Below are 17,477 nucleotides of genomic sequence, written 5' to 3'. Positions count from 1 at the left end.
TTCATGAAGTCCCATTGCACAGTAAAAGCTAATGATAGGTGTCGGAATATGGTGGGGGGGAAAATCCATTTTAGAGGCCGTTGTTATCTCCAAAACCAGTGGGAATGTTGAAGGTGTCCTACTACACCAAGGCTGAGATTCATTTGTGCAATGAACATTGAATATATATAAAATCTGGAAAAAAAACAATTTTGAGCCAGCCCTCTGGGCTTGTGTTAGACATGTTGAGCCAAGCTGCAGCAATCCAGAGCAGGCAGTAAGAAACAAGGAGTGGGAGTCAGCCAGGAATGCTCTCACCTACTTCAAGGGCCCCACAAAAAATCATATTCAGGCAGTTCCCAGTATGAGCTTCCATCCCCTGCCAACGTGTCAGGCTGGAGCCTGTGCAGGTGCTCACCCTTCCCAAGGATGCCACTCACACTTTGCACTCACTCACCTCCTTCCTGGCACTTTTGGTCTTTAGCTTTGCTACTGTCAAGCCTTCACTTTGAAAAGGCAGGAGCACCTTCTTTGGGAGGCTGTCACACTGCAGACTTCACATGCTTCCTTTTTTACAGATTGCAGACTCCTTATTCGCTGCTGTAAAAATGCACTACATGCAAGGCCAGTAGGTTTCAGAGGGTAATTTTTACTCTTTGCAAAAACCTTCCATTTTATATCTTATCACAACCAAATATACTTTGATTGTATGCTAATATTTTTTAGCAGTACAGTTTTTATACTTCAAAATTAGTCTTTTTATCTGAAAAGGTATCAATATTTCGGTGACTGCAAATATTTTCCAAATTTGAATAAAATTTTCTTTTAAAGTGGTTTTCAGTAATTTTGTTCTTTTTTATGGAGGTTTTTACAGAGTCTTTAAAATTTTAAACTATTGTCTTTGCTGACATATTTGAGAAAGTCATGTTAGCAGCCTTCATCTTTAAAATAGCTCTGAATGCACCTAGAGGAGCTGTCAACAGAACAGAGATCTGTGAAATGGATCAGACAACTGGTCCCCATGTAAAAAGTGAATGTGTTAACTTAGCTAACATGGAAAACACAAAAATTGGGACAAAGAAAAAAGGAAGAGAAGAGGAATAGACTAGGCTTAATAATTAGAGAAAAAAAAGTCTGTGGGAAGCAACACCTGAAGTCACTGAAACCATTTTTAAACATTCCAGCATTAAACATTTGAATAAACAGGGATTTCTACTGATAATTCTGAAAGGTGATAATCATCACTTCAATCTAATGGCAAAGTAAGAAAATCACTCTCTCATCTGCCCTTAACAAAGTTGATGTTCTTTAATTTTGTTTTGATTATTATGACTTATTTTTGTGTTACCCATGATATACCCATCTCATATGTAAAAAAAAATTTGCTACATAGCTCTACCTCTCATAGAAAAATTCCTCTTTTCTATATCAAAATTTACTGTGTTTAATCCTGTTACTAGAGAGGAGAATTCGGTCATTACAGTCAGAGTTTTTGTTAAAACCACATCTTCTATTTTAATGTACAATTTTCTTATTCCCATCTTATTCCCATCACACTACAGTAACTGAATGGTACATTTGCAGTTTTTAAGTATTTCAATTTTTTCAAAGGAAAATGATTCAGCATTAGATGTCTCTAAATTTTGATTTTTTAATCTTTAAAATTAATCCCTTGGCTGTTTCTATTTGTTCCTTGGTTATTTCGCAAGTTCATTTTCAATAATTTTCCATAAAAATGCTTCTCTTTATGTTAGATAAAAGCAATATTAGTAATCCAAACAATAAGCAAGTCTTACAGTGCCTTACAAAAAAAATCAATATTGGAAAAAATTACTAAGAACTATAAGGAGAGTATTGATTTTATTACTGAGGTTATTAATTTCAAGTAGCTCATATAGTTAGGAATGTTTATTTTCAAATGTCTAAGTTATTACAAAATTGTTCTAAACATCAATATATTATGATTGCAATTTTTTTAGTTTAGAAAGTATGGAACTCATTAAAAACACACACTTTTTATTTTTTTTCAGCTGATTTCCATTAACACATCTGTGTACAGTAGGACAATATGAAATAGGAAGTAAAATGCTGCCCTGAATCAGCTAAGAATGTAATTTTTAGTTTGAAATATAAACAAAAGTCAGGAACAGTGGCCTGTGTTCCTACCATTGCTGTATCTCAACCCACAGAAAAACATTAAATGTGTTTGTGTTTTATTTCACTTGACTGTAGAGTTTGCACAAGGTTTCAGACAGTAATTTTAGCCCCATACTCGTTATGACATATCAGCTAATGATGACAATTTTATTTCTGTACATGTATTAAAGATACGACATTTTTAATTCCATCAGCTCAGGACTTAAATTAGAGTTTGAGGTAAATGTTTTCATTTAGCTTATTGATTCTGTTCCAATTTAGGAGATTACCCCATAGCTCTAATTCACCCAAAGACTCTCACTGGGGAGATTTTCAAGGGCACAAATAGAAGTCAAACAACTAACTTCCATTGACTGCTGAAAATTGTATTACTGCCTTCTCTCTGGACACAGAGAAACCCAGTTCCCATTGTTCTCTTAATAGGACAGAGCATCCATCTTTCTCAAGTAGGCTTTGAAAATGTTGATCAAAGCAGAGGAGACCAGATGCTCACAGTTTGCTATAGATCCAGTACAGTCAGTAAATTATTTGCACCATTTGGGACACAAGCCATGTCATTGCTAAAATTATTATAAGTTAATTTGTCTCCTAATAACGAGATTCATCACTGGAGAATTAAGTTTTCCCTGACAAAATGGAAAACTGAAAAAGTTAAAAAAACCCCAACTGATTCATTAACACCAATGAAACTGCCTGGTAAAATTGTCCTTCAACTGATTTTTTTTCTTATTAGGCTGTGAGACATTGACTTTGATTCTTGTACTGAAGATCAGTATGAAAATACTGCAGAGGAAATGTCCTCACATGCTTGGATGAAGATATTGTAAAGCCTTCACTGCATCTGAGTTTGGGTTGGCAGGACCAGAAAAAGTGTAACCAGACTCTTATATCTGCTTTTAGATATTTTGTCATAGTTCCTCTTCTCTGCCCATCTGCCAAGATAGTTTCCCACGTTTCTGGCACCACCCACCCCAGGAAAAAGTAGCTGATTTTGTATTCCAACTACATGCCCTGTTCAGCAAGCATGTGTAGAAAGCAATTTCTTTTCTTAAATGGAGTGAATACCAGGAATATTTCTATCTTCTGGGATCAGTTTCGTGGAGATTTAGGTACTTGGCAGGCTGGCTTCAACTTCTAGCTTTTTAAGCAGAGGGACAGTTTACAAAATACATGTTTATCTCATGTTATCTGCTCAAAATCATCTGCTGAGATAATGCCACACTCTCCTGGGTTTCTCATCATTAGTTATTCACTTGTGTTGGCACAGTTCTCAACTTAGCTACATTTTCCTTTGCAATTCTTCCAGGCAATACCTCACTTCTGAGCGAGGCTTGGTTAACTGGAGGCAGAGGGGAAGGAGATGAGGAATGATAAGCTGAAAAAAATGATATAGTGGAAAGAAAAGGGAGTGGTACATAGAGATGGAGTATTCAGAAGTCAGAGATCAGTGGAAAGGAAAATAAAGCAAAAAGGAAATACATTTTTAAAGCAAAAATAAGAAGAAAAAATGCAACAAGCTATGTATTTGAACTTAGAATCATAAAATGTCCAGGTCTTCTCTGAATGTTTTCTTGAAACACACTAAGGTTATATTTAAAATGTGTGAGAAAAAGTAAATATAGAAATGCAAATCAGTCCTGACAGATTAGCCTAACAATCAGTTTTTTTTGAAAAGCAGGAGGCCGACGACAGTTTAGCAGTTTATTTTGAGAGCTGAGTAGGATGGCATATTTTTACATTAAACAATATTCACTTTAGTTTTCTTGTGTTTATTTTTGTCTGAACATATCCTTATAATTCTCCACCACTCAGTAAACAGTCCTACATTTGCCTGAATTAATAGGATAAATATTGCCAGTTTGTTAGAACAGATAATGATAGATGACTTGAATACATTAAATATGTTTGGGACATATTTAATCCATAAACTTGATGTTAAAAGCGCCAATATTATCTTATAAAATTTTACTATCAACATGATCTGGGAAGCATTCTTGTGGTAGTCTCATATGGCTTCTCATTTGTGCTGACATAAAACACTGGCTGTGTTGAAATATCAGCTCACATAGAGCTGTGAAGAGCTGTTAGTTGTGCAGTCACACATAAAAATGCTAAATAATCATTAGAGGAAGGCACACTCTGGCTGCTGGTGTGGGATCACAGCAGTAAGAGACAGAAAGTCTTTAAAAGCTTGGAGTGCTGTTGTTGAGGGTCCTGAGAGCACTTGAGATGCACTCCGGGGTTTTGCTGACTTAGTGCCAGAGCTAAGAAGGCATTTTGAGAGATGTGATGCCATGCTTCCTTCAGATTGCTGTGTTGGGATCCAGAGCCTGCTGGTACTTCTTGTTTTTAAAAAATTAGTTCTTTACTGTGCATAAGCAGTTTGTGGCTGGAAGAGGAGGTGGTGCCAGAAGGAGCTCAGCTGGCCAGGCTGTGTTAGTGTCAGCATCACTCAGTCACCCTGGGTCAGCTGGGGCTGGAGTGCCCTGCTCTTCTGGTCCTTAGCCTTTGGCTATTTTACTTAATTTTTCTTTCCAAATAGTGACTTTAAATGCATAAATTCTCCTGGTATGAAGGTGCCCCCTCCATCTTAGACAGCAGCCTTTAAGAGATGTTGTCTCCTTAGGCTTTAGCCAGTTACCATGTCTGACATGCCTAGTTTGTTTAGGAAGGATGTTCCTTTGCTTGAGTGTAAGTTTGGAGATATCTCATTGGAACTCACTTTGCATTTTTAACAGCAAGAACAAAATATCTTCTTTATTACATGCTCCTAGATCAGGGTTTGTTTTTTTTTTTCTTTTTCATATATTTCCTGATGGACTTTAAGCATCTCACAAAACAAAAGAGAAAAGAAATATGTTATGAAATAAGAAAAAAAATTCTTAATTCTTGCTTTTCTCATAGCAAGAGAAACCTAGAAATGCTTTTCTCATAGCATCATTACTAGCTAGGCCTGTAATGGGGAATTTCTTGTAAAATTCATAGTAGTTCCTAACTTAACTCTACAGGCTTTGTCTAATGTCTACTATTCTGCAGCCACTTGGAAAAACTAAATCCAGGAAAATTGTAGTGTCTGAAAAAATCAAAATCTGTGTTGCCTTGAGGGCATGAGAATAGATGGCAAATTGATAAGGAACATGGGTGAGAAAAACATACTTTTTTGCTCTAAAAACCAGATCATCTCTTTTCCTATTTCATCAAGAGAAATTTTATTTCTTGTTAGCACTATATAATTAATGAGTATATTAGTAAAGCTGGTTGATCCTAACCAAGATCAGTTTACTTAAATGTAGCTTTAGTCAAGACTAAATAATATGTATCAGAACTGCTTTCTAATTGTGCAAATTCTGCTCTGTTTATATTTTTGTGTTTGTGGTTTTTATTAGCAGAAACATGTATGCATAGAGGCTGTACATTTACTTAAAGACTTGTATGTATCTATGCATGCATGAAGAACACATTTGTTTTCCTCTTGCACCAAAAATGTAAAATGTGCTAGCAAAATGTATAATGTTATGGTTGAGAATGTAAAGGCTTTAACATGAGGAAATTAAGAAAAAAATATATGCCCTCAGAGAAGTGAGGACTTTTAAGACTCAGTCATGCTGGACTATGCAGTCTTTAGGGGAGAGGTAATGTTAATTTATATAATTATACAGTGCTGAGTGCACTGTTGGTGTTCTATAAGTACACAGAAAAAAATCCCAGGTATGTTAGAATGGTGAATTTGGCAGGTTTTTTTTTCAAATTTATGCATTTGCATGATAAAAAAACCCAGTCAGTCTTGGGATCTTTGTTCAGTTGATGTATTAATTAGATCTGTATTACAATCAAAACAAAAAAAACACTGCCAAGCTGATTTGGGAACTTGAGTGTTTCCCCAAGACTGCAGGGGTACAATGGTGTGTGGGTCTGTTCCACACACACTGCTGAATTACGTGTGTGTGCCCTTCACTTCACAGCACTTCAGTGTTTTCATGGCAAACATTGCTACATCTGAGTTGATCTCCCTGGAGCTTTTAGAGTTATAAGGCTTGTAAAATAAAACTTGGGTAATGTTTAGCTTTAATGAGTTCTGTAGCCGTTGTCCTGTCATGCCCCAAAGTCTCTGCACAGCTGCCTCGCAGAGGCTCCTTGATAGCCACCAGATTTAATTTTTCTTTTAAAAAGAGAGACTGTTGCAGAAGTGCATCAAAGGCAGTGTAAGAACTGTATGTGGCAGCTATTTAAGTAGAGCTCATACTGCAGAAATAGAGATCTGCTTTGTTTTGCAAATTTTATAAAGATGCCTTAAAACCAAGGACTCAAAAGGGCAGCTCACTACCCTTCATGGTAAAGGAGGTTGAGCCAGTCCTTGTGTGACTCAAGAACCCGTGGCATGAACCCAGCCAGGTTCTTCCTTGTCAGTCTGTCCTCCTTTGCACCAAACCAGCACCTGACTTCTGTGGTGAAAAAGCTTCCTCAGGTCATCAATTTCCAACACAGCCAGTGGCAGGGTCTTAGAAGCAAGGGAGATGTCCCTGGTAAGGAAGTCCTTTGGCTCTGGGGAGTGGAGAAGCATCTCTGTGCACAAGAATTACTGACTTTTCAGAGGACAGCTGCTCTTCCAGTAGGAGAGGCTGTAGCTCTCATCCTGTCTTTGTGAATGAATGCAGAGGAAATTTATTTAACCCTCCTTGGAAGGCCTTGCCAAGATGCTGCAGAGAACTCTGTTACCAGTTAAAAGGAGGTGAATTCTCTAATGAAGGGGGAGAAAACTTTAGGGAAAAAGTTCTGACTATTATGGATAAAAAGCTCTGTGGGAGCTACTTGATCCAAGGAAAGATTTGTACAGTAAGTTGCAAGTGACTTTTATCTATGGTGCACTAAACCAGAAATTAAAAGTTTGGGACATAATGAAAGTGGAGAAGAAAAGAAATTAAATATGTTTGAAGATTTGAGAAAATTAGATGTATTAAAGCTAAGATAGAACTAATGTAACACAGACTATAAATTCATTATGTAATTTTATCTTCAAATCCTTTTGACTGAACTGTAACATATAAGTCAGAAAGGCATCCAGTCTTAGCATAATATCTTCAAGTGGTCCACTGCATCCCTGAAAAATTTGTCCACATGGCTAATTCCAGTATTAATTATATTGCTTTTGAGTAAGCTTCCAAATAGCTGAGGAACTCACATGAGCAGAAATTATACAGCAGAAACTGAAACTAGTTAAATGAGCTATAAAATATTGAATCACATAGGAACAGGCCACCTTTTATTTGGCTTCACACCTCTGAATGCTTAATTGGTTTGGTTTTGCTTGCTATTACTCCAGTGGGGAAGGCTTTGCTTTGATGGCATTAATTGCTCACTGCCCTGCTAACCAGCAGCTCTGTGCATGGGGCACTGTTAGACAGAATGCTGTAAAAGCTCTTTGGTGTTGAATTTTCAATGTCTAATTTCATTTCTTTGTGTGAATTTCTTTGTGTCACTTGTGAGATGTTGCTTCAGGCATCCCTTCACACTCTTCAGGATAGGGGGTAGCTTTTTTGAAGGCAACAGTTCCTTCTGCTCTGATGGGATAAATGGATGCAACCCATGCTAAAGTGTCTGTGCAGTGGTTTGTGTCTATAAAAGTAGCCTTTCATTAATCTTGTAAGAGAAAAATCTGTCTGGCCTACAGTTCTGAAACTTTCCATTAACTCTGTGTAGGATTCCCTGTTAGACAAAACAACTGTGGGGCTTGAGAGCTCAGCCAACATCTATGGAAATACCAATTTGATGAATCAGTTTACTTTTGCACAGCACAAGGCTCAATGAAATTTGGATCTGGGACCAGATAAAGGATAACAAGTATTAGCTACAAGGCAGGGAATTCTTCTATGAGGCAGCTTGAATTTTTAGGTCAGATTAATTTCTTTCACTCTGGAATTTCATGCTTTGCTTTGGATTTTTTTTTCTTTGAAAATCTTTATCGTCTGTCCTTCAAACACTTCACTGTCAATGGTGAGATTGCAAAACCTTTTGGTTTTGGTGCTCAAAACTGCAGCTGTCCTTTGAACAGTCAATATTTCTGCATTCACAGTAAACTACACCATTCTACATTGCTGCTCATGTGATCCTAAAGGGCTGCCTTATATTAAGTGAGGTTTTTTTCTTTCCTTTGCTGTGTTTTGGTGCAGCAAACAGTGTGGTACATTCAGGTGTCTTACATAACCAGCAACACAGTGAGTCATTTTTTGAGAGTTACTATTGACTGAACTGGCATGAGCTCAGATGGTGAAAAATGTGCAATTACAAAGTGCTTTAAAAAAAGACAATATGAACCCCCCAGACATTTATTTTCACACTATATGTTACCATAGGAGTGATTTTTGCTGTAGGGCAAAAGCCCAACAGCATGTGTAGGAATGGTCTCCATTGTTCTTCAGCACATGGATGTGACTCCTGTCAAATAAAATGATCACAAAAAAACTAAAGCTTTTCATGAAGAAATCCCACTGAGACAAGGATGTGATGACTCTCTCCCTACCCAGATACAGTACTGGGTTCATATGTGGAACCCACACCCTCCTGGTCATCTCTGCAGTGGGAATAGCCACAGGGAGCTGCTGGGGTCAGAGCAAAACTGAAGGTTGCTTGTAATGTGTTAGAACCAGGAGATTTGAGAGATCAAAAGTTCTATCCTATTCCAAAAATACTTTGCTTTTTGCACTGAACAAAGTTCACCCAAATTGAAATAAGAGGACATCTCTCTTCCTAATTTCGCTAACTGGTTCAAAGGGAAAGAACATCCCTTTTAAAGGGTTTGTGGATAACTACTTTAATGGCTGTTGAAACTTTCTTGTGATCATCTGTGTTCTACCAGCTCTAGGTGAGAAAATTCTTCAGGCCCTCTTTTGGAAAGTTCCTATCACTGACTTGAGAAGGTTTAGAAATTAGTGTCTTCAGCTGGTCACCTTCTAACTGGTTCTTGTGCAGTATTTCACTTGCACTAATAATTTTGAGCTCAAATTTCATAAAGAGCGGTGGTTGTGAACATTATAAATTAATAGATGCATTATTAAGATGGAAATAAATTACTTTGTCTCTTTCTTAGTAATTGAAGTTTTATCTAGAAATTACTCCAGTACTTTATTTTAAAAAAAGGCTCTCAATTCTGCTGCTTGGTTACATCCATACACGACAAGCAGCATGCAATGTGTGAGGCAGAAGATCAGCTTGGAGAATACTATTTCATAGCTGTTTTGTGAAGAAAGTAAGTTTTGCTGTCATATAAGTAACAATTTTAAGTATTCTCAAAGCTGATGCTTATGGTGCTAAAGGACTAGAAATTTTGCAGTTACTTTTACTGGATATAAATGTAGACTTTGTGCAGACTAAAGACCTCTGTCACTACTAATGAAAAGCCCTCTGGTCTTATTATAGTGATTTCCAGCTCTCACCATAAAGCTTTTCTGGGTCTTCACAACTCATGTGGAATGATTTTATAATTGTGGTGAAAGGGGTAGGCAGGGGTAGCTGTGCTCCAGCTCTTCCTTGAGACTGTTTCAATGACCCTGGGGATGCTCATGATCTGGCTCCCCAGTACTGATGAATCTGGGGTTCAATTCCTTCCAGCAGCTCTGCTGGGAGCACTGGAATCTGCTTGCACTGGGTGCCCCGAGGCTGCTGGGCTGCAGGGGGAAGGTTTGTTAGGTAACACAGATCCTCTACACAGTTTCTCAGATGTACTGCTCCATTTATGCAGCATCTGCTGACAGAAACCTGTGTGGGAGGTGGTATTGTTTGTGTTATTTTCCCTAGAAATAGAAGATACTTGTGCTGAATAAGAGGCAGAGTTTCTGCACAGCTTTTTTTTTTTAAAAAAAAAGTTTCTTTTTTAAGCATTTATCTTTCATCTTGGATATGTTTGTTATTTTTTGCCCTTTCCCCCCCTCTGTGGGTAAGGGGGGAAAAGCTTAAAAAACTGTGTTTTTTCTGCCCATTGATAAACGTAATGAGATTTGAGTGTCAACATTAAAATGTTCCGTGTCATCAGCTCTGTGAAACTGCAGTGAAATATGGAAGCGAGGGAGAAAAAACTCCTTTTTCAGCCTGGCTGTGTCCCCTGCTAGGGTGCTGTGGGGAATGTTGATAAACACTGGGAAGGGCTGAGAGGTGGCAGAGGCAGGTGAGGAGCCGGTGGCTTCTGAGGGACCACAGAAATCTGCCACTGCATCTCCTCCTGCGTCTGAGTGCCAGAGGCTCCTAGTTAGGGGAAGCCTTTACAACTCTTCTGGTTTTTGCTTTCCCTGGATCAAGGAAATAAGCGATGCAATGGAAATTTTTAATAAACATTTCTAGCAGGAATAATATTTTACATCTCCCTCTGCCTCTGCTGAGTAAGTGCTGTCAGCTCCAATTGTTCATTACTAAGGAAAGTCTTCTCCAATTCATCTCTAGCAGTACTCCAGGTAGAGGTGATTTATTTTTTTTTTGTTACCTGGCATGGCTGTGCTGTCACTGCTGCTGCTGCTTGGGCTAATAGACATAACTGCTGCCGTGGACGTCGCACCTAGAATAAAAGCGGGGTCAAGGTGGAGAGGTGAAAAGAATCGTGAGTAACCCGGGCTTTTCCTTCTCTTCTTCTTCTCAGCTCTCTGTTTGAAGAAATGTGTTAGGCCTCATTTCACTGTGTAATTCTTCCTCTCTGTGAGGTTGTTCTCTAATAGCAGCCTTAAGGCCATGTAATTTAAGTATTTAAATATGCATATGGAAGGCACGGGCCACACCTTCCGTGAGCTCTACACATCTGCAGTACAGTCCTGTGTGCAAGCTCTCCGGACTGCCTGTGCTGATTAACTCCTCTCTTCCCAGGGCTTGGGAGAAGTCCAGGCTGCACCTTTTTTCTTTATATTCTTAGCATTTTGCATGCTATTTCAGATGTTAACTTTAATAAAGGCAGTAAATCTCACAGGTCTGCAGTTTGCGTAAAGAACCTTGTAACCCCAGTGATTATAATAGTGAATTTTATAGCTATACATGCATAGCTGTATCTTAAAATCTGCAGATTTAGGTAAGGGGATATAAGGTAGAATTGCAGCTTGTGAAGGGTTTAGCAGTGCTGCACTTATAAAGAGAAAAGAGCATTTACTATTAGAAAAGGAAAGTAGATGAGTCATCATAATATTTGTGAGTGAGACTTCCTACTGCATACACAGCTGCTTGACTGAAATAACCAGATGATTATTTCCATTTAAAGGGCAACTCAATTCTTGCTGACATTGCTCCTTTTTCCTGTCCAGCTATTTATAAACAAGAATGCCCATGATGGGCAGCATAATATTAGCATTATGCCTGTAAATATTTGCTGAGGTTTTGTTGTGGTTTTTTGCTTTTTTTTTTTTCCTTTTTAGAAACACTTACAATACTAAAAGAGAGAAAGAATATTCAAAATGGAATAAAGGGCTTTTGTTGAATTCAGCTAAATATGATATTGTTGCTTGGAAAATATATGTGATGAAAATCCCTAAAATAACCAGAACTTGGAGGGTTGGCTGTTGTTATTCTTGGAATAGGTGTTACTTTGTCAGTCCTCTTATCTGGAAGCTCATCTGCAGCTTGAGCAATACTTTTTTTTTCCCTAAAGCATGAACCTAATATCAATAAATTTGCTGCTTCTCCCAGTGCCCATATCAGTAGCATTAAGGAAAGAGGTGATGGGCTCAGTGGAAGTGAGGACTGCCCTGCCCACTCACAGGTACTTTACATCTAAAGCTCACACTGCCCAAACTATAGCAGGGAATAAATGTGTGCGTAAGGGATGCACAAAAATAGCAACCCACAGCTTATAAATATTTGAACATATGAACTTGTTATGACTAAAAGAGCCTTTTATTTTGCTCATTGTGGAAACTGAGGCACAACTGACATATGCTGAACGAATTTTTTTCACAGTATGTTTCTTTCTCAGTAAAAATACCTTCTAAAATAAGTATCTGTATATCTGTTATGAAGAAAGCCACATTCAAGAGTAAAACTACTGTACATTCATTTTTGGTTAATTGACTTGCAGGTATTTAAAAATTTCTGATTCTGAGTATTCAGTCTGCTTTTTTTCCTGTGAAGAATTGAAATAGATGGTGATATAGGCATTAATGTCTCACAGAAGCATTAATAAAGTTAATCACCTTGGGATGTCATTTAGCCATGATAAGTAAATCATGCAAATATTCAGAAGTTTAAGACTACCACCTGTTTGAAAATTGTTTTGCATCTACAATGTTTATTTAATGTCACCTGTATTAGCTATTAGACCTTATGGATTCATATTACTTGCTTTCTTCTCTCAGGACAGGGTGCTCTCAAGCCAGCACATTAGCAGATTGCTATAGTTGGTTAAAGGAAAAATAGGCTGTAAATTCATTTTATAGCATCTTAATATTATATTACTTGATTGCTTAGAGGGATCAGTTGTTGAATGTGTTAAAAGTTATGGATCTTAATCAGCTCTCCTTGAAATTAAGAGATGTTTAGAGCAGACTTTAACGTTTCTTTTATTTAGATTTTAGAAGCACTCTCACCAAGAACAAGAAGATTTTACAGGGATGCCATTCCTTGTGTACTATTTGGCTTTGCTATCCATGATGTCAAAATTTTTCTAGTAGTGGGGGTACAGATTATCACACAGAGCTGGAGACTTAGAGCAGTAGAGAGCTCATTTCCGAGAGAAAAATGTTGTGTAATCGTAGTTGATAGATTACTTGTTGATTGCTATTCTTGCTGTATATTTGCCTGTCAGTCGACATTGCACTTGAAGATGTTCATTGTTGGTTCATTTTTGCACATCATAATTAAAATTCTAATGAAAAAATATTCTGAAAATGCTTGTGATAATGTGATATATGTTTCTATTTAACTGGGTTACACTTAAATTCCATAACTAAAACCAAAAAGTTTGACATTACCTGAGAGGAGACATGGCTGGAATTTTCACTAAAGCATTCACATGCAGCAGTTCAGCAATGCTTCAAAAGTAATTTATATTTACAATATAAAGAGATTTTAAAATATTTTTGCTTCAAGTGGTCTTTTAGAAGAGAGAACAACCTTCTTATAAGTTCTCTGTGATGCTTCTCGAAAAAAGATAATGGTATCCTAAGGGGCATAAGATGTTGTCCAGAAAAGGTGTTGTGATCCAATTTTAATCATTCTTTTCAAGGTCCAGCAAGGACTACAATAAAACTTTAATTTCTATGGCTGACATTTACTTTATCTGAGCTTACACCTCATCAGATGAAGTTTTCTTCTTTGCTTTTCCATAGGGGATCTTGGAATTGAGAAATCTGTAGCCCAGTTCTGCTCCATTGCAGCTCAAATGAGTGAAGTTGGGAAAATGGAGATACGTGTTATTTTCTGACAAATAAATGCAACAAAAAATAGTATGGAAGGAAAATAAGGGGACTTATTCCCATATGAACCTGTAGTTTCTGTAGGAGGTGGGGAGCATGACAGCACAATGGAGACAATATTAAACTATTTAAATATGTAAAAAGTAACACTGCTTAATTGCTTATGCAGTGATGTCTTCTGGCTCATTATTACTTTTATGTATTCACTTCTTTAAAAAAGACAATTACTTTTTGACTGCCTGTACTTTATGATTTACATGCCTGTGATGGTTGGAAATTATAAAAAGAAATCTCATGGTTTGATACCAAAATGGCAATGTATTAAGACTGTCTTACTATCTCTCAGAAAACTGTGTTATAGAGCAATACCCTGGTTATTACTAACTTCTGTATATTGCATGTAGTGTTTACACTGAAGACTTTACAAGCATGTTTTCTGACTTCACATATATAACTTTATATACTTCTATAACTTTATATATTTTTGTTGTAATTTGTGTAATCTTCTCTTTTAGAAAAACTTAATCAGAATTGTTTAATCTGTGAATAGATTTATTTTCATTTTAAAGGGAATAAAAGCAGATTTTTTTGTTCAGGTTTTGGATGTAAAGGTCATCATTTAAGTTGTCCCACAGTGAATAGATGCAGCAGATATATGTCTTTCATATTTCTGGTAGAAATATGAATATATGAACTAACAGAATTATGACATTTTAAGATTTTAATAGGCATTAGAGCTACTCTTTCTGTTGTTCAATTCATTTTGTATTTCAGGTAAAATACTTAGGATCAGTATAACTGGCTTCTTTACTGCAGTTGGCACTGGAAATACCAAAAACCACGGTCTTACTTTAACCATTATTATTATTTTTATTAGGAATGCCACTAATGTAGAGGTATTAAAGCAATTATACATGTTCTTACTGACTCTTTGTGTGTTGAAATATACATATATATATGTATGTATATCTATATATATATATATATGTATGTATGTGTATATATATATATATATCCAGGTATGTACACATGCATACATAGGTACTTGTGGGCACTAAAGAGCTACTTTACTCTGTTAAAAGCTTCAAAATTTTTCTGTTGTAGTGCTAAAATCCTGTCAGTAACCTATCAGTCATTTCTCAGTCAGTCCCAGTCCTGTATTTTCTAGGTAGAGGGAATATGCCAAAAGCGTTAACTTTTTTTGCTAAATATATCATACTGATCTTCATTCATTGGTTCATATGTTGTGAATTTCTTATGATGTTTAGTAGTCATAATTTTTACCCGTCCTCTATGGATAAGGAAACAGAGTTCTTATTTTGTTATAAAGCAAAATCTAGCTGCGTCTTTCCCAGTTTCCTCAGACTGATCACAATTTAAACAAGTTGAATTGTGCATTGGGGTTAAATCTTGCAAGTTGTTTCATGGTTTATATTTGACTATCAAATAAATATATCTTTTAAGTAGTTTTGGTAAGAAGGAAAAGGAATCTGATAAGTGGCTTTACTTGTATGTATTCCTAAAAAAAAAAAAAATACAGATTTAACAGTAATGTTGCTGCCTCAAATAAAATCATGCTTGAAAAGAAGATGATCAAACCAGTTCTGAAAGAGATTAGGGTTCTCAGGTGACACTGCCCTGGGACATCAGTGCCCGTGTGCCCATCTCTCCATGTGGCAGTGACCACTGGGATCCCCAGACAAATAACTGCTGGAAGTACATCATCAACAGGAGATTAATTTCTCTGCCCTGATGCACTATCTTGATTTGATGAAAAAAGATTGTCAGGTGTATAGTTAAAAATTAGTATTATTTTAAAGAAACCAGCAAGTTCCTTATCTTAAAGAAGGGAGTAAAACATTTGTCCTTCTTGAAGAGCTACAGAGTGGTCTTTGATGTTTAGATTTTCTTTTATTACAGTAGTTAACCCTGACATGCACCAAATAATTTAACTGCAAGTTTGCATACTAATATCATCATCTGGCACTTTGGAGGCTTCTTTGGAAGCTTTAAATAGAACAGCAAATCAAAACCATGTAGTGATCTTTGGTGGTCAAAGTGTAACCAGAAAGGTTTAACACACACTTTCCTAACCTTGAGGCTGTTTTCAAAATACATTCCCCCCGCACTCCCCCTTTGAGGTAGCTGTATTTCTTACAAGAAATCTTACTTCACACAACAGAGGAAAGTGTTTTATCACAGACATTTTAATGTCAAGTAACTCAGTTTCTAAAAAGAACTATAAACAGAAAAGACAGTTGCCCTTAGATGCTGGAGCCTTTTTTTATTCCTGAAGTAGACGTGGCTGATAAGAAACTTAGACGGATGGTGAAAAGAGACATTAAGAAAAGGAGAGATTTTTTTTTAACAGGAGAAAAAGAAAAGAGAATTGGAAGCAAACAAAAAGGGGACAGTTGAATAGCTGAAGGCTGATGGAAAGTAAAGAAAAGGGAAAAGAAAGATAAGAAGGAGAAAAGAAGATAATCTGGAAGAGCCTAAAACAAACTATTTCTTCAGTTAACATTTAACTAATTTGCAGTTTCTCATGAAAACTGTTTAGACTGTGTCCCACTTCCATCATACTGTCTGTAGCATCTGGGAAATAACCTCTTGTATCAAGAAATAAATTTATTTAGAACTTTTATTTGGCTAAGTTATAAAATGAACAATTTTATTTTAAAATTGCTTCAGTAATATTTTGCAACTGAAATCAAAGTGGAAGATTCATAAAAGCATAGAGATTTTGGAGTAATTAAAATTTGGAACATTTGGTGCCCCAGAACTTTTGACCTTTAATAAATTTGAATGGAATTGAATTTAATTTCAGTGTGCAGTGCAGCATATGATAGATAGGCAGTGAAGCTACTCTGAGATTATATTTCTGTAACACACTTCACAAATTCTAGAGGCCCCTTAAATGATTTTGAAATATTTACCTAAGAGAAGAAAACATAATTTCTCCTATTTAGTCTATTTTTGTGAAAAAATATTTTATTAAAAACTTTTAGACACTTTATTTTTCTTTTCTTATTTCCGAATAACAGCAAAAAAAAAGTGTTCTTTTTATGACTTAGTTATGTTGAGAGATAATTGCTCATTTCCCTTTGTGGACCTTCCTGTACCATTTTTTTAAAGCAGCCTGTGTATATTCTCCTTTAAATATATTCACTGATAATTTATTTTAAATCACTCTGTAGTTGACTCATAAAACTTTATATGCATTTCCTAACAATTACAAGAATAACTATCCTTTTTTATTCTTAACACTTTATTTTAGGTATTTAAGGTATGATCTAAGGACAATGGAAGAGTTAACACAATTCTCTACGTGAGCTACTAAAATCCTCAGGACTGCATTCCCTTTTTTATTCTTATCTTAGATAGCCAGGCTCGCCAATAATTCATCTCTCTCTGCCTCTTGGCTTGGAGATATATGGAATTGTGAGGCACAAGCATTCAAAGATGAACATGAGGACCACCCAGTACCTAGATAAGCAGATTATGATGCTCTAATTCTTGGCTTTCCTGCCAAGAGCACCATTATTAACTCTAAACATCTAAATCCATGATTAAGAAGTCTCAAGAAGTAGAAAAGAGCTGTTCCCTCTCGTTCCTCTTAGGGTAATCTTAAAACCTTGTATGTATATTCAGCTTCTCCATTTTCAGGCTCTTTCCCAACTCAAGCAAGATTGAAACAGTCACTGCTCACCTCCAGGGCTGAGAAATGAAACTGGGACACTTTTTGTGTCCCACTGCTGATGAAAGCCCAGGATGTGACCTGCAGTGGGAGTCACAGGTGCCCTGCTTACAAGTAGGGGCGAGAAGTTTGGGAATCACAGCCCTTTATCTGTTTCCTTTTTCTCTTTAAGGGATGCTTCCCTTTTGATTGCCTTTCCTCTCTTCCTGTGAATCTGGAATCCCACTGTCAGCCTACTTTCCCAAGCAAAAGGAAAGGAAACTTTT

General features: G+C 36.6%; 1 protein-coding gene across 9 annotated transcripts in view; it reads left to right on the top strand.

Moving 5' to 3' along the window:
- Positions 1-17,477, top strand: part of ROBO1 (roundabout guidance receptor 1) — a 684,183-nt gene that overhangs the window by 182,062 nt on the left and 484,644 nt on the right. For 2 of the 9 annotated variants that reach the window (XM_085589954.1, XM_077790955.2), the window contains exon 1: positions 10,172-10,720. The exons of 2 other annotated variants lie outside the window; for them this stretch is intronic. In XM_085589954.1, the coding sequence (XP_085446080.1) occupies positions 10,612-10,720 (109 nt within the window). In that variant the 5' untranslated portion in view covers positions 10,172-10,611. Of the gene's footprint in view, positions 1-10,171; positions 10,721-17,477 lie in introns of those variants that run through there. 5 more of the 9 variants (XM_085589966.1, XM_085589958.1, XM_077790952.2 and 2 more) reach the window with 3 other exon arrangements.

This window comes from Lonchura striata, chromosome 1 (assembly GCF_050655825.1).
Source record: "Lonchura striata isolate lonStrDom1 chromosome 1, ASM5065582v1, whole genome shotgun sequence".
NCBI lineage: Eukaryota > Metazoa > Chordata > Aves > Passeriformes > Estrildidae > Lonchura > Lonchura striata.
The sequence above is the reverse complement of the archived record's forward strand: the minus strand, read 5'-3'. Positions and strand labels throughout refer to the sequence as shown.